Source organism: Pogona vitticeps, chromosome 9 (genome assembly GCF_051106095.1).
Source record: "Pogona vitticeps strain Pit_001003342236 chromosome 9, PviZW2.1, whole genome shotgun sequence".
Classification (NCBI taxonomy): Eukaryota; Metazoa; Chordata; class Lepidosauria; order Squamata; family Agamidae; genus Pogona; species Pogona vitticeps.
The window spans coordinates 9,178,686-9,203,006 of NC_135791.1; the positions used below are offsets into that span (position 1 = coordinate 9,178,686).

The 24,321-nt window shown below is 45.2% G+C and overlaps 1 protein-coding gene across 3 annotated transcripts in view; it reads left to right on the plus strand.

Annotated features, from left to right (window-relative positions):
- The window catches only part of AHDC1 (AT-hook DNA binding motif containing 1), a 218,041-nt gene that overhangs the window by 22,059 nt on the left and 171,661 nt on the right, over positions 1-24,321 (plus strand). The window contains exon 1 of one of the 3 annotated variants that reach the window (XM_072980074.2): positions 3,789-3,955. The exons of the other annotated variants lie outside the window; for them this stretch is intronic. Coding sequence (XP_072836175.2) covers positions 3,910-3,955 — 46 coding nt within the window. The 5' untranslated portion in view covers positions 3,789-3,909. Of the gene's footprint in view, positions 1-3,788; positions 3,956-24,321 lie in introns of those variants that run through there. 3 annotated transcript variants of the gene reach the window in all.

Sequence of the window (24,321 nt, forward strand, 5' to 3'; positions counted from 1 at the left end):
ATTGTACAAGGTTCTTCCAGGGAAGAGCTCCAGTTTATGGGGCCAAGGTTGAAAAGAACTCCTCCCTTTTGAAATTGCTTGGCTTCCTTATGAGTAAACATAAAGAAGATGAAACTGCAAGCCTTAAACATGATTGGATATAGTAATTTTAAATGCAGTTACTTCTAGATGTATTGCCAAGGAGTCTTGTTCTCATCACCAGTGGCTGTAGACTGTAATGGTGGTAGAGTAGATGGCCTTGGTTTGGAAGCACTGCCTGTTGAATTTTTTTGGGGGGGGGTGTCAGTCAAGATAAGAAGGCATATATTGCTGCAGAAATAATGCTGTTTAGCTGATAGAAGTGTGCCGTGCAATCTCTGGGTATTTCATATGGGGCAGTGTACACGTACTGAATGTTGCTTTAAGCCACTGACTTGTCTCCTGTAGTTTACAGGAAATAAATATTTCCACAAAATGCCTGGGAATATGTGCATACAGAGAGCAGCGGTAGCCCATAGCATCATCTGCAATGGCTTATATGCCTTTTGGGATGTTCTAGCCAAACTGTCAGAGGGAAATAGCTTTGGCGGTAGAAGATGATTGTACACTACCCTGATTGGGGGACCTTCTGTGATGCCAGCAAAAGAAAATGCTCCTACCAGGAATGCTGCAGCCATTCCATGTTTTAAAGAAAGGTCTTTTTAAAAATAAATTGATGAATGAGTAGATGAATGCAGGAATGTTTGTGCTGAGTTCAAACAAAGTATGAGGCATGATTGACAACTGAGCCAGCCTTCAATTTGCTGGTATATACAACTGTCACTTCCAGTTGTGAAAGGCTTCCACGGTGGCTCTGGGGTACTCTGAGTACATGTGTACTCTTTTTGGTCTCTGCATATTTTCTTGCAATTCTTTTTATTATGGTGTGTGGCATTCTCTTTTCTAGGATCTTAGTTGTGCCTGGAACTTCAGGTGGTGGAGGTGACCCACAGAACTTTTCTGTACTTCCTGGATTTCCTTCCAGTCCTAAAAAGCCATTTTAAATGTGTTGACTTTTGCTTTTCTGCACCTGTAGTGAAGTCTTACTCCTTGTGTGAGGGAATTCGTGGTAATTGTGCTCAAATTCCTGATAAACTCCGTTTTTATAGTTTGCTGAGAGCATTTTGACTTAACAAGCAGAAGATAAGTGGATTCTTTCATGTATGGCATGGGTTCCACACACGAGAATTCAAAAGATGCCCCATCCATGGGCCCTAATATAATGAGGTGTAGGGAATGTGGGAGAACGACAGACGTGTCATGTGAACAGGACACCTCCATCTTTCCATAAGATGAGTTCATACATGCACGCACACCACTTGGGCCAGATCTGAAGTGTCAGCAAGGCACTTATTTCACATGTGTGTTTGTAATGATCAGATGCTCAGAAAAGTGATATGCTAACGGACTGTATGACTATATAGCACAGTAACTATATATCTTGACAATGCACTTTCTGAGCAGTGTTCTCCTTTTTACCAGTAATACTAGTCCTCCTATTGTGCTTTACATTGTAAGATATTTATCATATATATTTAGCTAAGTCAGTTTCTACTGCATATCTTTATTGAGAAAGAGAGAGATGCTTAGAAATTCTTACACTTTCCCATTCATCAGGATCCACAGGGTGGTTTGTGGAGGACCTGAAATTTAGTACAGGTACTTGGAACTTTTGGTGGACCTTGATGTTGCTAAGATTCCAGTGTGAGATTTTGGAGATTTGGGTTCTAGTCCTCATTGACTACGTAATCTTAGGCCAATCTCTCTCAGCAAGCTTGACCTATCTCGCAGGATTGGTGCAGGGATAAATTGGGGAGAAAGTCAGAACTATGCACGCTGTTTTGAGTCATTTGGAGGAAAAGCAGGACATAAACGTAGCTCGCTGTACAAAAGACAAGATATAAGAGTAATAAATATATACAATTTGTAAATTATAGAGTCTGTTGACTCAAAGCTGCACCTCCCTCTCTTGGAGGGAGGGAGGGAGGGAAGGAGCTCTGCAATAAGCAAAGCATTATCAAGAGGAGGTTTCACCCGGAAAACGACTGGCATGTGAAAGAACAAAAAGAAAACAAAAAACAAAGAGGGGCAGGGAGTCCTATCCTAAACCAGGCAGAACATGTCCTTGAAATCCTGGATGAAGTTGGATGATGGGGGCACGTTGTCCTCCAGTGCTTTTGGGGAACAACCTCATTCCTGCAGGATTGGGGAAAGATTGCAGGTGAGAGGTCCTAGGATCTGTGGTTTCCTTCTCCCCACCTTTCAAAACTCTAGTCCTGTTTGGTCTGTGGGGTGCCCCCCACAAGCCTCTGTGTAAGTGCTGCAGCAGCAGATGCAGTAGCACTGCAGGAGAAAGGGAATTAAGTTGGGCTGGAGGAATTTTAAAGATTGCTGCAGGCCTGAGGGTCTTAGACACCCCTGTGGAGATGGGCAGTCATGCAGAATTAATCCCATCGGCATCCTAGCTTGGCTTCAGTAGGTACGGATCTTCAGCAGAAGAGATGGCGGGGAGGGGAGGGGGAGAGGAGAGAGAGGCGGTGAGAGGGAGTGTGCATGTGTGCGGGGGGGGAGGGAGGGAGAGGCAGCTCCTTGATGGGTTGTGAAATTTTTATAATAAAAAATTAAAGCTTTAGCACTGCCTTCCTGGGGCTTGCAAAGGGAAGGGAGAGGCGAGCCGAATTCAGCAAAGGCTGAAGGAGCACTTGGTCTGCATCTCTCTCTCTCTCTCTGCTTCTCCTTGAGCATGTTGCACATTTACTGGTGGGGCAGATCTTGTGCCTGGGGTCATATTTTGCTCCACTGGAGCAAGGCCATGTGCACATGGATGAGAAATTGGATTTGGGTCTTGTGGATGTGCAAGCGCACATTATGTCGGATGCTTAGTTTGTCTCCGCCACCCTTCCCTCCAGCTTCTTTGTTGTCTTAGCCTACCTTTCCATTAATTAGAGGCTATTATTCTCTTCAGCTGAGATATCCTTGATTGCAATCCTGTGGCAGAGGATTCTGATACAGTGGAGAGACTTGCTGGAAGACCTCTGATACCTGGAAAAATTTTGTTTCTGGACTACAGCTCCCAGAGTCACCCAGTCAGCCTGCTCGTGTCCTATGCTAGCTGGGAGATTCTGAGAGTCTGAAAAGGATAGTTTCAAATTCCAGCCGGTAGGACCAGCCGTTGGTCACGGAGAGCTTCATGAGAGTGGAGTGGACTGCCTTGGAAGGCGGTGGAATCTCCTCCTTCAGAAGTTTTGAAACAGAGTTTGTGTGGGGGGGAAGGTCCTGACTGTCAAGTTTGTGTTAGCTGTGGGTTTCTTGACTAGGTGATCTTTGGGCTTCTTTCTAGAGCTACCGTTCTGTGTCTCTGGTGGCAATCTCACAAAGCAGCAGAGGACCCTCTCCTAAGGCACATGGTGATGGCAGCCACTCTCTTTCAGAGAGGGAGGGAAAATCCAGGCTGCAGAAAGGTTGTTGTTGGGGGGGGGGTGGAAACGGACATAAATTGCATTGGCCCCCTTCCTTTCCAAAGAATAGAGAGAGCGTGAGAACCGCTCTGTGCTGAACTGCTTGCCGACATTGACTCTTCTGTGTGGGAAGAGGGCAGGAAAGGACGATCCTGTTTGTGCAAAGCAGCAAGGGGGGTGGTGAGGTCTCTAGTCTCTTCCTTCTCCCCCCCCTTGCAATCCCCCTGGCTTGGCTCCTATCCCACATCACATGCCCTGTGGTGTTCTGCCGCTTTAAACCTGGGCAGGGTGGCTGGCTGTCCGCGGAGTGCTTTGCAGCTGTTGCCTAGCCTTCTGCTCCTCTATTTTATAAATAATGCAGCACAGAGGCGGGTTGGCAGGCAGCTTCGCAGACAGTTGGATCGAAGGAGCCTTCAACACATAGCAGCAAGTTATGTGCATGTGTGCGTGTGTGTGCACGCACAAGAGGTTAGGCGGAGGTAAAGTGTCTCTTTTTTTTTGGGAGGGGAGGTTGATGCAACTCTAACCTTGCATTCACTGAAGGTAGAAAGGTTCCACATTGCTCGGTGTGCCAGAAGGAGGACCGGAGCAGCCTCGGAATCCATCAAGAGTGGCGCTTGCAGGCCTTTGGTAGACCCGAAGGGATTAGTCTTTGAGTTGCAAGGGCCTTCTGCTTAATGGCTAGGTGGGATAGGGATTAGAGTCTTAGCCAAAGTACGTTCAGCAGAGCCCCAGAATATTTTCTAGCGTTTATTTCCTGCCTCTCCACCTGTTTGGAGACAGGCCTGTGTATGTGTTTGGGGCTGGGAGCAGGGGATGGGTGTGGTTGCAGGTGGCTACGGATAGAGAAAAAACCCCGTCCAAGACCTCACACAGGTTTTTAGAGCTAGGAAAAAGGAATTGTTGCCGTGGCTTAGTTGTGTGCTCTGACTGCTGGCTAAGCAGATGACCGCTCCCCCCAGGTGACTAATAAGGGATTCTCATGGCGGTCAGTTGAGGAAAGCGCGCTCCTTTGTGAACGTCAGGAGCGGAGACCGCCCCAAGTCCTGGCCTGTAGAATCATTCCACCTGTCCCAGTGCAGTTCTTGCCATGACGTGCAGCCTCGTTGGGGGGCTTCGGAGCATCTTTTTTGAGGGGGAGTGGAAATTATAGTGTGAGAAATGGTGACGGTGTGTTACTACGAAAGGCTTCAAATGCATGGTTTTGTCAGCACCCCATTGCGTCTCCCAGGGGACACCCACCTATTGCAGGGGGACCCTCCCCGTGTCCTCCTTGCTCCGAGGGGCTCAGCTGGACCGTGGTAGATCCCAGCTTGACGAGGTTGCCATAGCAACTAGCAGTTGTTAAACTAGCCTGCGTAAACACGAAGGGAGGGCCGACCCCCTGCACAGCTTAGGGTCAGAGGCTGGGGTGCTTGGCAGGAGAAGGGGCTGTCAGTTGAAATAAGCAAGAAGCGAGCGTGGGGTTGGGAGAGGAAGGAAAGAGGGAGAGAGCGGGGCCAACCATTATAGCCAGAAGTGAGGTCTCCCCCAATTTGGGCCCTGCAGGTATAGGTCAGGCATTTCCTGTGGACGGGATCAGACTTTGGGGAGCACATAGAGCTGTGAACAAAGTTGGATAAAGCCGCCTCCCCCCCACCCCAAGGCACCGACGGTTCTTGACTTTGCAGTTTGCTTTCTCTCTTCTTCTCATTTTCTTGCACTGGGTGGTGGGGCTTCTGTACGAGAGCCCAATCAGCGACGGCATAAACATTCAGGCTTCGTTTGGCAGGAGAAAACATAGGGGCAGGCTTGCCGCGAGACAAGCTGGGGTCTTCGGGTTCTGCTTGCAGCTTCTGGAGAGCGGAGAGAGGCGCAGTGCTTGGAATCGATGTTCTTATTCTTTAAAGCTGGATCAGCTTTCTTTCCGGGAGGAGGGCCGTTTTTTCGTGGGCTGGAGCTGCAGCTTTCCTGCCTCTCCCCCCCTTCTTTCTCTGCCTAGCTGTCTGCAGAGCCAGGAGGAGGCGGAGAACACATGGGCAGCTTGGCTGCTTCCCCTTGTGTCTCAGGGACAAGCAGAGAGGGTCCCTGGGGGTGGAGAGCTCGCCGCAGAGCCAGGAAGTTGGAGCCCTCTCCAAGAAGCTGAGGATTTTAATTTTTCTCCCCCCCCCCCTTCCTCTCCAGCTCAGGGCTGCCTGCGGGGGCTGTCAGTCTTTGATGGGAGGAAGATGGCTTCGTGGGCAACATAAGAATGTGTGGTGTGCTTTGGAGAGGGTGGGAGGCACTGGTGGGGAATAGGGGTGGAGGAGGCCTGTCTTCAGACTGATGCGGCTTTCTAAAGCCCTCTGTTGACTCACAGGCTTTAGGCTAAGGTTATCAACACCTGCCCTGGGAAGAGGTGTTTCTGCGCATATTTTTTTTTTAATTGCTGTGTCTGTAGTAGAGGTTCAGCAGGTCTGGGCTGTATTGTCCTGTCTGCTGCTCTCGTTAAAGCTACAGGAGCCGTCTTGAGCTCAAAGAATCAGTCGCCCTAAACCCTTTCCTCCCTCTCCGTTTTTTAAAAGTTCCAGCAACAGATGGTCCAGCTGGACAATTTACTTCTGTTTTGATTTATTTTTACGGAATGATTTACTTCTGCTTTACTTCTGTGCTTCTCACAGACTGGATAGCTGAGATGGAAAGGTGGATTGCACTGGTGTAGAGGAATCTGATATTGGCTCTTTGTTTGTATGACAGTATGTAGATTCAGTGCGGAGGGTATTAACGTTCCTACCCGTGACTTTTGCTCTTTTGCATACAAAATTAAGTGAAACAGAATGTCTACTTCCATGTAGCTATTTTAACTTAGAAAAAAAAACAATAACATTTTGTGATACCCTAAAGACTACTATGTAGCACATTTTGTTTGGCATAAGCTTCTGTGGACTCTGCAGTTCAGGAAAGCTTAGGCCAGTCAAATCTTTAAGGTGCCATAAGAATCTTCTAACAACTTGTCACCCACATCTCCAGAAATTTTTGACCAGAAACTACTAGATGTTGGCTTAAGAAGGAGCCTCAGTTGTTAAGCAGTAGGGGGAGTTGAAGTTAAGTGTCCAGGTTTTGGGAGGAGGGGTTCAATCCTGCAGGGTTCAGAGGCCTGGAACGGGTGAACTGACCCTCCCAAGGCCGGGACAGATCTGCACAGCTGCTCTCATTGATGCAGGTGTGTGGCTGAGATAAAGAGAGACAGCTGCCAAGCAACTGGTGGCCCAGCAAGAAGGATGTTCTTGCGGGGTTTTGGACGCAAGAAAAGATCACGGTGCTTGCCTTGGTAAAGTTGTTCTCTGTCGTTCTCTTCCCCCCCCCCCAAAAAAAATGTTCTCTGCAGTCTTGGGCTACAAAGCCTGCTCTCCATTCATTACATATTTTGTTTGGCCCATTTGGCAGGGGTGGGGTTGTGCTTCCCTGGACGAATGACACAGACTGGGTAAAGATCTCAGACCGGTTAAAGGGCAAGCATCCCCTTTGACTGTGATACAGGACCGTAGACATGTTTCTGCACTACAAATATGAATTGGTTTGAAATCATTCAAGCGCTTCTCCTGACGGGGAACCATGGTTTTGAATGGTTATCGACATTTCTATGCCAGACGTAACCGGTCATTTTCATGGAAGCCGAGTTCCTCTGGAAGGCTTTTGTACAATAAGCTGTGATGGTTAGACCAGTCTATTCTTTGGAGCGCAGCAATCATCTGCCCAGCTTGTGGCCTTCAAGCTTTTTTTATACTGCAGTCCCCATCGATCCCAGCCAGTTACCAGCCCAGTGTGGAAGGATCATGGTGTCATCATGTTCTCAACCCTTCGATAGCGACTTGCCTGAGAGTAAGCCTCACTGACCTCGTCGGGGCTGCCTTCTTAGTAGAGACGCGTATGGATTGGTCTAGCCGTTTGCCAGATCTGGTGCCGGGGGGGGGGGGGGGGGGAAGACTTCAGCTTCTGTTTCCCTGGAAACTCAGCTTCATAGAGATGCCTATTCTTGAGAGACTGGCTTCGTCTCCGGCGCTCCAGGGTTTCCTTCGGATCCTGGCCCTACTTCCCTTTGCCAAATGGGAGGGGAAGCTGTGGCTGGCGTGTTCCTCTGAGAGTACGGGTGTTATCCCCACATCCTTGCTGACGTCCTGAATGCAGCCTTTAGAAAGGGTGGCATCCTCCCATTGTGGAGGGTGTTGTCCTGAGCCGATGTCCTGGGGCCAAGGCACGAGGGCGTGTTCTGGGGGTGTAGCAGCATGCTTGTGGTGAGGATAGTGCATTTCTCTCTCTCTCTCTCTTTCTCTCTCTCAACGGCTGCTCTTGCTGCATTGCCTCCCCCAGACTCTGCCATAACCAGGATGAGTCAAGAGAACTATGCTCTCCCTCCCTCATTTCTGGCTGTGTTTGTGACCCAGAGAAAACCATATATATTCCGTTTCTCTCTCTCTCTCTCCTTTCCACCACCCTCACCATCACCCCAAGCTTTGAAGTTTCTGTGCTGAAGATGTATAGACTGTTTCTCCACACACTGGCTAATGAGGGCCCATGGCAACAGGGGGTGGCTTGCACCTTGAATGTGTGTGTGTGTGTGTGTGTTTTTTTTCCCCCTTCCTTACATGCAGCTTTGCTAACTGGTTATCAGTCCCAGCTCTCTGCTAGGCAGGTAAAAATTTGGGGTGATGGGCTCGGAGCATGCCAGCACCCGTGGCTGGAAAGGGGGTCCGGTTACCCCCTCGTTTGTGCTTGGGGGCTTCAGGACAGTAATGGAGCTCATTAGTTGGAGGCTGCAGGTGCCCTGGCTACCCTGCTTGTCCCAGAGGGCTGTTAATGAGCGGCCGTTAACGAGCAGCTTGGCTCTGTACTCTCACTCCTTCTTAGCTGCAATTTGAAGGCAGGAATCCCAGGGCTCCGAGTATGTGTATGCCTGTAAATTGCAGAATTGTCTTTCCATTGCAGAGGGAGGGGAGTGCAGTTTAGCTTTGCTAGCTTCTGATAGGAGAGAGTTAAAGGGACAGCTTGCTCTTCTTTACACAAAGGTCGTTGTGGGGTTCCTTCCCTCTGCCCCCCCCCCCCCAATATTTTGGTGCTGCTTCATCCATGACCTTAGCCTTCAGTCTCCACAAGATGTGTTAGCAGATGGAGACTTTTCAGATTTCCTTCTTCAGCTGCCTGTGGCTGTTTGTGCAAACCACAGCCTGCCTTGCACTTGAGCATCTCGTCTTTCTGTGGAGCTTGAGTTCTTGTGCAAGGTAGTGCTTTTATCAGACGATCTTCCAGCAATGGAGGTGCAGGGCGCATGGGTAAGCATGTGGCCGGCAGTGTGTGAGAATGGTGACTGCAGCATCCGTGGCAGCACTCTTTCAGCCAGATCTGCGGTATGGTTGAAACAGGCTCTTGAGTGTCACAGCACCCCTTCTCTGGGGCTGCTCCGCCTACTCCTTCCCACTGCTGTGATTGCTGTTGGCCCTGGCGGTTAAATGCTGATTGCACTTTCAGGCCTTCTGGCCTAGTTGTCTAACAGCCTGAAACCTGCAGGAAGATTGAGGAGAGACTCCCTGCCAGCAGAGCGCTTGCAGTCGGTTGATTTCCTTCCCTTCCACCCCACCCCACGCACTGCCACAGGGACCTGATTAGCTCAGGCTGCTTTCTGCTTTTGCCCACAACACGGAGCTGCTCTTCCTTTCCCTTCCAGAGAGAGAGAGAGAGAGAGAGAGAGAGAGAGAGAGAGAGAAGACTTTTAAAAAAGTTTGGCCTGCCCTTTGTCATCTGGAGGCTTCCTTGCAGTTGTTCAGGTTATCAAAGGGGAATGTTTTGGGAGGCAGCAAAGCGAATAACTGACAGTGGTGCCTTGCAAGACGAAAGTAATTTGTTTCGTGAGTAGCGCTGTCTTGAGAAATTTTCGTCTTGTGAAAAGCGGTTTCCCATAGGAATGCATTGCAATGTATTCCTATGGGAACCTCGCAAGACGAATGAATTATTTTCGTCTTGCGAGGCATTGGTCTTGCAGGGAAAAAAATCATCGTGTGAAGCACAGCCATAGAAGAAGCCGTCTTGCGAGGCACCACAGCGATCGCAAAAAACATTTGTCTTACGAGGCACCACTGTACAAGGGAAGCGGGTTTTCTGCTGGTAATTTCATTCCTGTCTTTAGGCATGAGCCTTTATTTCTCAGACTGGAAGTTGTGCTCAGAATCAGGTGGTGCTTAATTGTTGAGTGTCCTGATTTCTTTGGAAATATGTTTCTAGCCCTCATGGTGGGCAGAAGTAATGCTTCAAGAACACAGCATAGTCTACAGATGTCCCGCAGTGTTTGGCTGGGTGGAGGTTGTCAACCCCAGAGAGACGGATGATATTCCTTTCCGATCGATGCTGCTTCTGTTGCTGCCCTAGTCCTTCCCTGCAAGTGCCAAATTTTAAAGAAAACTTAATCCCGACCCTCCTCAAGCATGGGATTTAAAATTCAGAATAAATGTTTATGCAAACTAAGCAAATGTACAAAAATCAAACTGATTTGCAACACTTAATCCGAGCATAGAGGTTTGGGTTTATTGGTGTGGAACATGCATGCTTATGGCATGGAATATAAGCAGACCGTCTCTTGCCCTTTTTGTGCGCATGCGTATGACAGGAGAGGCAGGGAGCGAGGGAGAATTAGGTTGATAAAATGAGTGTGTGCTTTTAGTATCGTTTGAAATCTAAAAGTGATCATTTCACGGCTGCACAATAGAAAACAAAAGTGAAGAAGAATGATTTAAATAAGATATTTTAAAAAGACATTTATTTTTGCTATCTCTAAAAATAACACCTTATTTGAGTTGTATTGGGTTTTGTTTGAAGCAAGCATGTTATGGCCATCTATCAAACAGACTGGTTTCATTAAGAAGCACCACCAAACTAAGGTTTGGTGCAATGAGAACTTCAGAGTTCTTAGGCTCACATGATCCTTCTTCTTTCCTTTGGGTGAAATGATCTCTGGATCAGTGCTACCTGAAAAGCTGCTGCTAATTAGTATGGATAGTAATGGGTTAGGACCAGGGGTCTATCGCAGTATAATGCTTGTGTTGCCAGACTTGCTTTATCGAATAGAACATAGGTAACAGGGAAGCTGTCTTTCAGATTTGGTCTACCTAGTTCAGAATTTTGCATTGACTGGCAGCAGCTCCCCAGATTTTGGAGAAGCCAGGCGCTTAAACTTCAGGTCTTTCTGGACCTAAAGCAGTTTCTCCACTTTTGAGTTTAACTGGATTTCCATGGACTTTAAAATTCTGAATGAATGTTCATGCAAACTAAGCAAATGTACACATATGCATAGGATTGCAATGTTTGCTTTGAGTTTGCTTTGAATCTTTGCGACAAGTGCATAGAGCCAAATGGAAACCAGTTTCTTTCCCCTTTTCAACTGGTATAATATTACAGTGCCAAAGGCATGTGACCTAAATGGTGAAAGGTTTGGGATTATGCTATCATTAGTAGTCCAAAGACTTGATTTAGCTGTAAATTAAATTATGCTGCAATCAGGTAGTAAGGCATGCTTGTTTGGGAGTTACATGGATTTCAAAAAGAGGAATCTTGAAAGCAGCTTTACTCTCTTTTGGCTTCCAAACCTCTTGTGCCTTTCCATCTCCTACAGCCATCAGATGCCTTCAAAGTGTGAGGCATTTTAAGCGGTGGCATGAGCACAGAGCGGAAGGATTTCATGTTTTTCCTTTCCTCCCCCACCTCCTGCCGGCATCTTTAATGAGCAGTGACAAGCCTGGCAGCTCTGGACGAGATCCTTCCACCTCGGACAGCCACACAAATACTGGCTGTGTTAAATGGTTTGAATCTGCCAGATTACCTACATGGACACTGTGGCAACAGTCAGCAAGAGCACCCTCCAGGAGAATGAGACCTAGCCTTATTTATAAACACAACGAAGTTCTTTTTCTACCTTTAAAAAAAATGACGCTTATACTTCGAGGTGTGTCTCACTGCAGCCACAGTCAAACAACACTAAATAAACACAATGCTTGTTTTTTTTTAAGTTTGGATCTTTAAACCACAGCTTTTTAAAAAAATCTTAGGTGACTGGCAAACAAAATGTTCAGCACAGAATTATGATCCGTTTCTGTACTTGATATTTCAGGAACGGTGTGAAGATGCAATTCTCTGAGCTGGACTTTAAACTGTTTCACTGAATTCCACCTGACTCATTGTGAGGATTGTAATTATCGTGATGGTTGTAATTTAAAACATTTTATGGGTTAAGGATAAACTTAGTTGTGATCCGTCTTGTTTTGGTTTCACTCTTGTTTCTGCGCTGGTAGCTGCCGTGAGCGCTATTTTATTGCTAGAGGGAAAGCAGGATATAAATTAATCAAATAAATAAACAACACCATGTAAAAGTAAGTGTCGCAGTAGTTGTTTGAATGCAGCTTCTTGCCATCTCATTCCTTTGTGGCTCTCTGTGTTGCCCTAAAATCCCTTTCCCCCCAGATTCTGTCATTCTGCTTATGGAAGTCTATAAGTCAATCATGCCAAGTATTGAGAGCGCACTGAAGTCTCCGCCAGGAAAAACACGGTTGAAGTAACATTCAGTTTAAAACATAGAACAGCAGAGAGAACAATGTAGCTGCATAGGCTAAAGACATGACTGAATGAAGGGGTCTTTGCTTGCTCTTAGAAAGCCATCAGAGAGGAGACTAGATATGCTTTTCTCTGTAGGGAGGTCTTAAAGAAGAAAATCTTTTCTGGAGTTCATGCCAGCTGCAGATTGAATATTGGTTGCTGAAGTCGGGAAAATAATCTCGAATATGCAGTATGGGACAGAGAAAATAGACTCTTTAGAAGATCTTCTAAAGGGCCGGGTATTGAAAAGGTATTCATTCCATCAGGTGACTAGGTCCTAATCTGTTTAGGTCTTTAAGATCATAACAGCCAGTATGTTAAATTTTGCCCAGAAATAGACTGGAAACCTTTGCAACTATTTAGGAGACCAGTTAGTAAACTGACTGCCTCATTCTGAATCAGTGGAAGTTTCTGAATGGTTTTCAAAGCCAGTTTCAAATAGAGTGGGTTGCAATAATGCTGATGAGATGTAATTATTTTGGCCAGATCAGACTTCTCTAGAAATGCATGTGGTTGATGATTCAGGCTCAGCTGCCTTTTGTTGAGACCTGGGTGTGAATCCAGGATTATACCACATTTTTAATCTGATTTTTCAGGGCTGAGCTACTATAGCCAGATCAGGATGAATCCCAATTCTTTCATCTCCTTTTCTGTTGGCAAGGAACAATTCTGTTTTCTCTGGATTAAGTTTTTCCATTTTATTTGTTCCAACTGGGTGTCCTCCAGATGCTGCAGAGTCAACATTGCCTACTGATATTAGACATAGATTCAGAACATGACTTGGATTGTGATGGAAAGAAGAGTGAGGTATGTGTCATCTGAATATTGGTTAAACAAAACTCGACACCCAGTACAATATCAAGTGGTTTCCTGTAGATTTTAAGGAACAGAATAGAGCCCATTAATCATCAAAGGCTAATACCAAAGGCATTGGACAGTAGTCCCCTGACACTTTCTCTTGGATGTACCTTTCAAGAAAGTCTGGAATTGTCTCGCAACAATGCTATCCATCCACTTTCCATCCATGTACTCCAGAGTGATAACTGGCCAATTGTATTGACTGTTGAAACATGTTTTGAAGTGAGAATGGGGACGTCCATCTCTGTGCTAGTGAAAAAAAGCGAGTTTGTGTCCCACAACTAGATTTGGGCATTGATTAAAATGGAACCAGAAGAGAGATGGGCATGAATGAGAAAAATTGTGATTTGTTTTCATTTGCGATTCGCCAAGGTTGACATCACGAATTACTGATTTTTGATTTTTTTCCTGACAATTTGATGAATCGATTTGTTAGTTTGTTATTGACTTTAAAACCCTATAAAATCTCCCCCCCCAGCACCTAGAGAAAGCAAATCCACAGGCAAGCCTCCCCTGACTCATCTACAAGCCCTGCAAGTTTGGTGAAGATTGGGTTTTGCATATCGGAGATATACACCCACTTGATGGATCCCCCCCAGAAAAGTCCACTTTAGCAGGTAGCTTGGAAAAAAACAATCTTCACTAACGGGGGGATATTATAGAAGAGAGTTATGCTTGGACATCTGAAACCCAATCTTCACCAATCAAAAATTACTTTAAAAACACATTGATTCATATGAACATAAGAACATAAGAAGAACCCTGCTGGGTCAGGCCAAGGGCCCATCTAGTCCAGCTCCCTATATCTCACTGTGGCCCCACCAGAGGCCTCTGGGAGCAGACAAGACAACCCTGTCTCCTGATACCCCTCCCCTGCATCTGGCAATTCGAAGCACCTTCCTTTTAAGCCTGGAGATTATACATCCCCATTACAGCTTGTAAGGAGGATATTACGGTCAATAACATTGAAAGCTGCGGAGAGGTCCAGCAAAAGCAACAGGGACATGAACCCCTTACCCAGTTCACATTCATATGAATTGACAGATTAGTGCTGGTTTGAACGAATTTGGTGATTTGTTTTTTATTAGATGCCTATCTATAAACTAGAACCAACCAACCACCCAGAAATATCCAGCATCCCCATGTACTTGAGGCATTTTGCCCAATAATGAATGGAATCTTGGCACCTAGCCAGAAATTATCAACCACCACCTATGGTGAAGAAATTGGCAAAGTTAGCATCAAAAGAGGAATACTTCAAGGGGATACTTTTTCACCACTGCTGTTTAACATCTCACTAATTGCCATTTCAACATTTTTAAATAAAACTGGATTGGGCTGCCGTATTTCAGAACAAGCAAGAAAAAAATGAATTATCTGTTATATATGGATGAACCAAACCTATATGCAAAAAGTTCCACGGAGATATCATCACTGCTAAACACCGTGTGAATATTTAGTGAAGATATTCAAATGAAATTTGGAATGGACAAATGTGCAGTTCTGTCTGTACACCGTGGTAAGATCCAAAAATTAAATGGAATAGAGTTTTAAAATGGCAATATTATAAAATCACTATCAAGTGGTGAAAATTATAAATACTTTGGAATACCAGAAACAGACAGCATTGTGCACACAAAAGCAAAAGAAATTTCAGAAATATCAAAAGGCTGCAGAAAATCTTAAAATCCATATTAAATGGGGGAAATACAATCAAAGCCATAAACACATGGGCTGTTCCAGTAATTATATACACAGCTGGAATAATAGATTGGACTCAAAATAAATTAGAAAATTCAGATTGAAAAACACAGAAACTGATGAACATGCATCATGCACTACATCCGAATAATTATGTGGACAAATTATATTTACCACAAAAAACTAGAGGCTGTGGATCACTGCAAATACAGCAGGCAGTAGAAGAGAAAAAAAAGCCTAAATACTGTAATTATATGAGAACAAGTAGAGAAAAATTACTTAAGGCAGTAAAAATTAAGAATATTTTGAAAACAACAGAAACAAAGGCTCAATATAAGAAACAACAATTTGAAAATAAATTGAACAGTTGGGGGGGGAAGCACTTCATGGACAACACCTGAGAAATATTGATGGAAAACAGGATAATAATTCAATATGGACACAGCTAAAACTGGGGAACATGAAGAAAGAAACCGAAGGCTTGTTTTTTGCTGCATGGGAACAAGTACTCCAAATCAATGTGATGAAAGCTAAGATTCAAGGAGTTAGTACTAACAGCAAATGTCGACTCTGCCAAGAATATCCAAAGATTGCACAATGAGATTACAAAATTAGACATGATAGTGTGGAAAAATCGTGCACTGGTCATTAAGAAAAAATATAACTTGCCAGCCTTCAAAACCCCATGGGAACATCAGGTAGAGAAGGTGTCAGAAAATGATAATGTCAAGATCTTGTGGGATTTCAGGATCCAAACTGATGGATACCATGAACATAACACATTAGACATAGTAGTACAGTAATAGGATGAAGAAACATCTGGATCATTGACATTGCAATTCCAGGGGATGCCAGAGTTGAAAATAAAGAATTGGAAAAATGAACAAAAAACAGAGATCTGGTGATCAAAATACCTTGCTTGTGGATGAAACACATTTCAGTGGTCCCCATAGTCATCCGGGCTTTGAGAACAATATAAAGAAATTTCACACCGTGTTGTAAACAGTTGTAGATCTCAGAAATAACACCATCAGAGCTACAAATAACAACTATATTAGGAACAGCATGCATAGTGCACCAATATTTAACAGATACTTATGTGTTCATTTAAAACTTGTATCTGTTATATAATACCAGTCAATGTTTTTATAATTTTGATGGACCGTGTCTGGTATTTTTTAATAATAATAAAAAACACATAATCTTAGAAATGCAGGGCTGGAGGGAACCCTATGGATCATCAGGTCCAGCCCCCATCAAGGAAGCAAAACAGGTAGTCAAACGCCTAACCTCTGGCTCCACAGCCAGATACTTAAACCACTTGTGACAATTTAAGGAAAGTTGCTTATGTAAAATAAAGGATTTGCAGCATCTCTTTTGTCGGAGTTGGAATTGCTTCCTATTGCAGACAAATGTGGACCACTCTGCTTCCTGCTTTGCCAACAGAGCATGCCTCCTGTGCTGTTATAAACATGAACATACATGTTGAAGATCTCATTTCTCCAAGAATTCTGCCTACATTCTCAAACTGTATAGAATGGGAAATATCCATCACTCACGGTGAGTTTTTCCCAATTTGGAGGCCTCGATTTCTGGGAATTTCAGCCCAGAAAGCAAGATCAGCATTCCTGTAGGTCCCCCTGCACTCCCACCAAAGGGAAGGACTTTTGAGAGATTTATCTGCACCATCTGGCTCTTCCTGGTTCCTGTACTTGATGTATTTAAATGAGGTACTTCCTGGGAGATGTAGCTGTTTGGAAGAAGCCCTCTATAGAGCCTAAAGGGCAATGAGACTATACCTCCCAGGAAGAACTGCAGCAGCTTCCCTTTTAAAAAAACATATTAACTGCAGGAAACAGGAAGGTTGGAGGAGCCTCATGGTGTAAGTTACTCACTCGAAAGCCCTTTTCCGTGGGGTGAGGGATGTGTACAGGTTTGCTGATTTGGGTTTGTGAGCTGGAATTCCAGGAGACTTCTCTGAATTGAAGTCTAAAAATCCAAAAGAACATACTTTGGTCCAGCACAGCTGATACTACAAAATTATATTCACTATGGCATGCAAATAATAAATGATATGCTAGACTCCCATCTATAAAGTGCCTTGCAAATTGATCACAACAGGGCATAAAGTGTTCCTTATTACAGTCTTACCTCCAGAAACTCTTCTGGCCAGCTGTCTGTAGATGCAGGAATGGCAGAGAAGGAATTCTTCGCCACCGACATTGCTGAGTTAATTTCTAAAATTAGCTGTAACCTGTGTTTAAGTAAATTCATCCTAGGCCTTCTGATATTGTTCCTCTAGTCAATGTCCCACCTATTTCATCTTAAATTCATCAGAAACCAGAGGAGGCTGCATAGGCGGGGCCGTGTTAAGTGGAAGAAATAGCTCAGGGTATCAGCTTCTCAGTGATCACTTCTGCCTTCCACACTTTGGCCAGGGTAGGCTTTAATTCCGGCTTGGGAATTCCAGCCTTTTGCATGATCTATTCTGCATATAAGTTAAATAAGCTGGGGGACAATATACAGCCTTGTCATACTCCTTTCCCAATTTTGAACCAATCAGTTGTTCCATATCCAGTTCTAACTGTTACTTCCTGTCCCACGTACACCATACTAACCATGGCACCATACTAAATCTGGATATTGCTGTTTGCAGATCTCTGCCCCCCACATTATGAGGAATCAATAGGATAAGTGATTGTTTAGATACATATCAGGACCACCAATCTGTAAAAATTCCAACCAAGGCTGCCAACTACAGAACAGAGCCTCCCAGGCCCTCTCGGGAGTTAGCAACTTGATCTTAACTTCACCAAGCTGGGCAGTAGCTTAAGAGCTTAAGGGAAGGTAGAGAAAGAGCTTCTTGGCTTTTAATCGGTTTCATAATATACAGGAATTCAACAAGCAAAGTCCCTCAGTTGCATCTGCATGCCTTATATTGACCTGACCAGGTACATTTCTGCCTATACTAGGGATCAAGACAGAAGATATTTTTAAAAAAATCATAACCTGAAAATTATGCAATAAGGAGCATAACTAATTAGCGAAAACCTCTCCTTCCTTTTTCGCCCTTGTTTTCTTTCAGACATACACACAGAGCACATATAAGGAGCTTTGGAGCCCTCATTGACCTTCCGCCTCTCACACCTGCTCTGCAGGCCCACAGTTGTGCACTAGTCTAAACCAAGCCATATGGCACCTCAGACATGCCCTTGAACAAAGGTGTCAGGGTTGCAGTGTGTGCATAAGGTCTAGAGCAGCTGCGGGCAGACTTCGGGCTTGCAAGAGGAGGGGAATTGTTTTATGGCTGCTATTGTTAACCAACTGGGAGTAAGAAATCCTTGCATGGCCTCCAAATCACCTGCCCACTCCTGGTCTAAAAATATTTGGAAACAGGAAGGAATGTCACAAAGGTGTAACTTTGCTTAGGCCTTGGGCTTATTTATATGTTACATCCTGCATTTCTTCCAATAACCTCAAGGCAGAGTGCATGGCCTCCTCTCTTCCCATTATTATTCTTACAACCGTCTTATCAGATTGACAGGAGAGAGAGAGAGTGACCACTGGAAGATCAGAGAATTTCATGGAGCAGTCATGACCACAACCTGGATCTCTTGAGTCCTAGTCCAAAATTAACCACTAAATCACATTGAATACTGGTCCTTTGAGCATCTACAGGAGTGAAGACCAGCTAGGATAGTTGGTCATGGAGACAGATATATTTACACGATTATCTGACAATTTTTGGAGATTTTTCTGTCATCTGTACAGAGAAGGTACTGTACTAGTCCCCCTCTATTCAGCACTTTTTAGACCTCTAGAGTACTGTTTTCCAATCCTCTGGCCACTGCTGAGTTTTCCAAACTTGCTGGCATATTGAATGTAGCGCCTTAACAGCGTCATCTTTTAAGATTTTAAATAGTTCGACTGGAATGCCATCACCTCCACTGGCCTTGTTGTTAGCCATGCTTTCTAAGGTCCACTTGACTTCACTCTCCAGAATGTCTGGCTCAAGGTCAGGAACCACACTATCTGGGTTGTCCGGGACATCCAGAACATTCTGGTATAATTCCTCTATGTATTCTTGCCATGTCTTCTTGATGTCTTCTGCTTCTGTTAGGTCCCTACCATTTTTGTCCTTTATCATGTCCATCTTTGCACAAAATGTTCCTTTAACATCTTCAATTTTCTTGAACAGATCTCTGGTTTTTCCCTTTCTGTTCTTTCTCTCTATTTCTTTGCACTGTTCATTTAAGAAGGTCCTCTTGACTCTACTTGCTATTCTTTGGAAGTCTGCATTCAGTTTTCTGTAACTTTCCCTATCTCCCTTGCATTTTGTTTCCCTTCTCTGCTATTTGTAAGGCCTCGTTGGACAGCCACTTTGCTTTCTTGCAGTTCCTTTTCTTTGAGATGGTTTTTGTTGCTGCCTCCTGTACAGTGTTACGAGCCTCCATCCATATTTCTTCAGGCACTCTGTCCACCAAATCTATTTCCTTAAATCTGCTCTTCACTTCCACTGTGTACTGTATTCATAAGGCATTTAGATTATACCTGAGTAGCCCAGTGGTTTTTCCTACTTTCTTCAGTTAAAGTTTGAATTTTGCTATAAGAAGCTGATCATCAGAGCCACAATCATCTCCGGGTCTTGTTTTTGCTGACAGTATAGAGCTTCTCCATCTTTGGCTGCAGAGAACATAATCGATCTGATTTCGGCATTGCCCATCTGGTGATGTCTATGTGTAGAGTCGCCTCTACCTGCGGCAATTCACTAGTGACATTTTTGCAGTTATGTTGTGCTGGTTGTTGTAATTAGTGTGATTTGGCCAGTGGTTCTTAATCTTAAAACCATTGTCATCTAACAAACCCCCAGTTACAAGTATAAAAAAGCAAGAACACAAAAACTGTACTCAAGGCCAGGTAACTTGATTCTGAGAAGGGTACATTTAAGATACAAGACAGTGTGGTAGAACAATCGGGTTTCTGGATTACATTTTGAGAGACCTACTTCACTTAGAAGTCTTCCACATGGATGTAGAAGTCCATATGCTATAGTCACAGGACTTACTGAGATTCGTATGCTAAGATCATGTCTTTGAAAACTGTTTCTGTTCGTGGAATTCTTAAAATCCTTTGGGAAATAAGTTAGGAATCCAATTCCTCGCTGGAGTCTCTGTTCTGCAGCTTTTTAAAAAAAATATTTGTGTGCTAATTTGAAGCTTCCCATTGATGCAGATGTGGACTTCATAGGAAAGTAAACTGGGCCACCTAGAAGCAGAATAAACCTTGCCTTCAGCAAGGACCAAAAACACACACAAAAAGGCCTGGAAACAGGCACTGGACATCACAGGAGAAGCTTCACGTGGTCTGGATGATGGGGAGAAGCCCCGAAGTATCAGTGGTGAACTGATACTTTTATAGGAACAAATACTCAGTCTGGATAAGCCCTTAATGACCTTGACCAATTGCTCTTTCACTTTCATGATATACCTGGTGGAACGGTTGTGAAAATAAAGTGGGAAGTAGGGAAATTCTGTGTGCTATACTGGGTTCCTTAGAGCAGCTGTCCTTGTAGGGAGGCACCCTGCGTGAGTGTGGTGGGCGTGTCACGGTTGTGTGGGCGCAACAACCCCCTGCATGAGCATGACACGCCCACTGTGGATGCGACACGCCCACCGTGCTTGCTTGCAGGGGGTGAAGATCCATCTCCGCGGCCCAGTTCCGGCAAGCCCACGGACCAGCACCGGGCCGCAGACTGGGGGTTGACGACCCCTGCCTTAGAGGGAAAGTGAACATCTGTACATGCATGGAATGAGTAACTGGCAGGCCTTCCTCCCTTGGACAAAATCCGCAGAGTATTCTGGGATGGGAAGACAGACGGAGCTGAGAAAGCCATGCTTCCTTCCTCCCCCCCCCCCTTCTTGAAAGAATGAAAGAAGCGATAATGGCTGGCAGGCAGGTCAGTCTGTAGCTCTGGGCAGGCATTTCTGGCGATCAAAGGGGATTTTGTGTGGAATGTCTGTGTCAGCTTAAGCAGCATGTGGGGGAGATTGAACGTGCTGGAGCAGGCAGTTGGGGGGGGCAGGGTGAGAAATAGCTCTCCTTGCCCCCATCCTCTGTGAATTCATGGCAACTTCCTGACCTCTAATGATCCTGCTCTTGCGAGGAGGGGGGGCGATGGGGGAGGCTGGCTCTGCAGCCGTGGGAGGGGCGAGAGTGGTGAGAGAGGAAGAGAGAGAGTGGGCCCGAGGGTGCCCTTGGCTCTGCAGGAAAGCTTAGTCTCACAGATGAGGAGGGGAGCCGGGGTTGTAATCGCTCCCAAATGGCGCCCTCGGTGCCTGCACTGCCGTGCTTATTGTTGTGGAATAGACGTTCCTCCTGCCAGAGATGCAGAAAAGGTCCTCTTTTGCTTTACAAGCCCCAGGATGCCACAGCCCCACTTAGTCAGTGGCTGCAATATTTGAGGAGTTGTAACATGTTCTCTCTGCCCTACCCGTAACATCGTCCTGGCTCTGCATCCTTGGTGCCTTCCTCACCGATGCCCGGTTGCTGCCAAATCACCAGCTGTCGTAGAGGGTCTTCTCTCATGTCCCTATCAAGCACAGCCGTGATGGCAGTGGAGCCAAGAGGAGGGCCTCTTGAAGATCTTAGGAGCTGGAAAGGCTTGTAGGGGGGGGGGAGAGTGCAGTCCTTCAGATAGACTGCGGCCCCCGACATATAGTACATTATAGGACACAACCTGTACTTCGAATTGGGCTCACAAACAGGCTGGCAACCAGCGGAGCTGTTGAGACAGGGGACTTGCGTCCCCTCGGCAACTGGCCGCAGTCGGCAGTCTGGGGATGTACGATGTAACTAAGGCATGTGTCACTAGTCAAATTGGTGCGTCTCAAGGTACAGGCATAGCTGGCACACTGGTTTTAACTATGCAAATGTACTCCTGGCCACTACTCTAGCAGGCGGGCTGAGGATGATGATGATGATGATGATGATGATGATATTATAATATAATAATTTATTGTCATTGTAAGTATATACACATACAACGAAATTCACAGACACCCAGAGACCAGACACATGCACACACATAAAATTCCCCAAACACTCCCCACCCACTAAAAGTCCCCCACTAAAAATACAAACATCTACATCTACTATTCAGTCCAGGAATACATCTGAGCTGCAGGTGCGAGTTGTTAGGGAAACTATAACTCATCCAAACACAAGTTATGTCCTTGTTCCCTCTGCTTTGATAGACCAGGAGCACCCTTGACTTGTCTAAAATAAGTTTCAATTTGTTTGCCTTGCTCCGTTCCTTTACTGAGACCAGTTTCTGAGGCTAGACCCACACTAGGCGCAGAACTTCAAAGCCCCCCCCCCAAAAAAAACTCCCACTGTGGTAGCATGGGGGATAGAATGGAACCCTGAGGAACACCACCAGCCAATGGCCAGAGCATGAAACAGGAGTCGCCCTGAACCACCTTCTGGGCTTACTCATCAAGGTAGGACCAGTGCTGCTGTAAAACAGCGTTTCCGTCCCTGAGAGATGGCCCAGAAGCAGACCATGGTCAATAATATCGAAAGCTGCCCAAAAGTCTAGCACAATCAATAAGGACATAATTCCCCATCCAGTTCCTGGCATGGATCAGCCATCAAGGTGGCTGCATCCCATAACCATACCTGAAGTCAGACTGCAATCGATCTGGTTAATCCACTTCCTCCAGACATCCTTGGAGCTGAGAAACCATCACACACTCAGTCCTTTGCACCCAAAATGGAATGCCTTAGATAACATCTTGGGGATTGGAGACTGGTCTATAGTGGTCCAATGCAGTGGGATTCAAGGAGGGCATCTTGAATGATAGCCTTATTGCTGCCGCCTTTATGCAGTTTGGCGACCCGCCTTGCTGCAAAAGAGGCATTCACCACTCCCCTTACCCCCACTCGGCCAGTTTATCTCTGGTTGTTTTTGTAAGCCAGGAAGGGCGAGGTTCCAGGACACTTTGCTAGCTTTCATCTCCCCAAGGATCCTGTCCACATCCTCAGACTGCACAAATAGAAACGCGTCCAGTATCATTGGACAAGAAGGGGCCAAAGTTACATCCGTAGGACCTGCATCAACTACAGCATCCAAGTCACAGCAGATCTGTGCAAATTTGTCTGCAAAGTGCCACACTAATTCCTCATAGCGGTTGCTGGGCGGTCAGCATCTTGTTCTTATGAGGGTGTGTGTAGTAGGCTCCTGATCACTTGACACAACTCAGTACCGATGCAGTGGTGGCCGAGAAGAATACTTTATGCTTTAGTGATCTATCATTCATTAGGCTTTTTTGTAAAGGCTGATGAATGTAAACCCTTTTGTTATAAACAAAGAGATGTGGCTATTTCCATTTGTGATCCACTGAGCGATTCCCTTGGTCTAGTCTCTGGTTGTGATTGTAAATGGAATGATTGGTGGGTGTTTTAAAGATCAATACTGATGGATGTGTGGGAGGCTTCTGAAAACATCATCTCAGGCCTTTATTTTCTTATTCCTTGCGTGTATTGTTCAGCTGCATTATAAGGTTGGTGTGTTTTCTCTTAAAACAATTAGGCAAACCTAAATCTTGATAGTCTGCAGTTTTTAGTATCCCACTCAATAGTTTTGCCTTCTCAAAAATCCCTGCTATAACCACCTAGTATAGTTATTAAGAAGATATCTTTAAAGATGATTAGGTGTTAAATGATCCCCAGTGAGTAGATCATAAAAGTAGAAGGCGCACACTGGATTTTATTCTTCTCTGTATTATTTGGAAAAAGAGAGAGAAGATCACAGGTCAAGAGAGAGAAGGTCTACCATGTCGGGCACTTTAAAGGGAATTTTGAGATTTAGGTCTGTTGCCTTATACAGAACACGATTGAAATGTAGGACCTGGCAGTTCATTAAGACAAAATAAACAAAAAATGAATGAATGAATGTTTATTGGCAGGATAATAGTGCTCTGTGTGTAAATTAAAGGGAAAATCACAATCATGGCTTATCTCAAAACAACAAATGAGAACAATTGGATAAGGAGCATTGCTATTGAGTATAAATTGGGCTTTTTGTTTATTTGATGGTTTAAGCCCCAAATTGTAGAACATTGGCTGAAATGGTTAAGGAAATCGTTAAGAAACCTCGAGTTTCTTGGTCGTCATCCCTTTAGCAGGGACGGGGGCTTTCAAGTTGTGACCTGCTGTCGGGTCCGACTCCAGTGGCACCAGCGACTTGACTCAGATTCAACTAAGGGCTTTCTTTTGGAAAGACCTGGACTTAACTTGTTGCTCAGACCCGTTTTTCCTGAGTCGTGTTGTCAAGTCCTTGTTAAGGATGGTCTTTCCTGTCTGCTCCTCCTGCCACTGCTCTCTCCAGAAGCAGCAGGCCCAACTTCTGGCTGCTGCCTCTGACCACACACCTCGCACATGCACAGAGACAGGGGCTGGCTCTGGGGAGAAAAGTGCCCGGTGGACTTCCCTTCAGGCCAACTGTCTGCACAAGTGATCTGACTTGAGACTCGGACTCGAGACGTGGGACTTGAGACTCGAACCCCAAGACTCGGACTTGGGCTTCAGACTTGTCCTGGGAGATTTGCGACCATCCCTGCCCTTTAATTGACTTTCACTATTGCATGCTAACACTTTTGACAAGATAGGCATGAATTGAGCTAACAGGGTG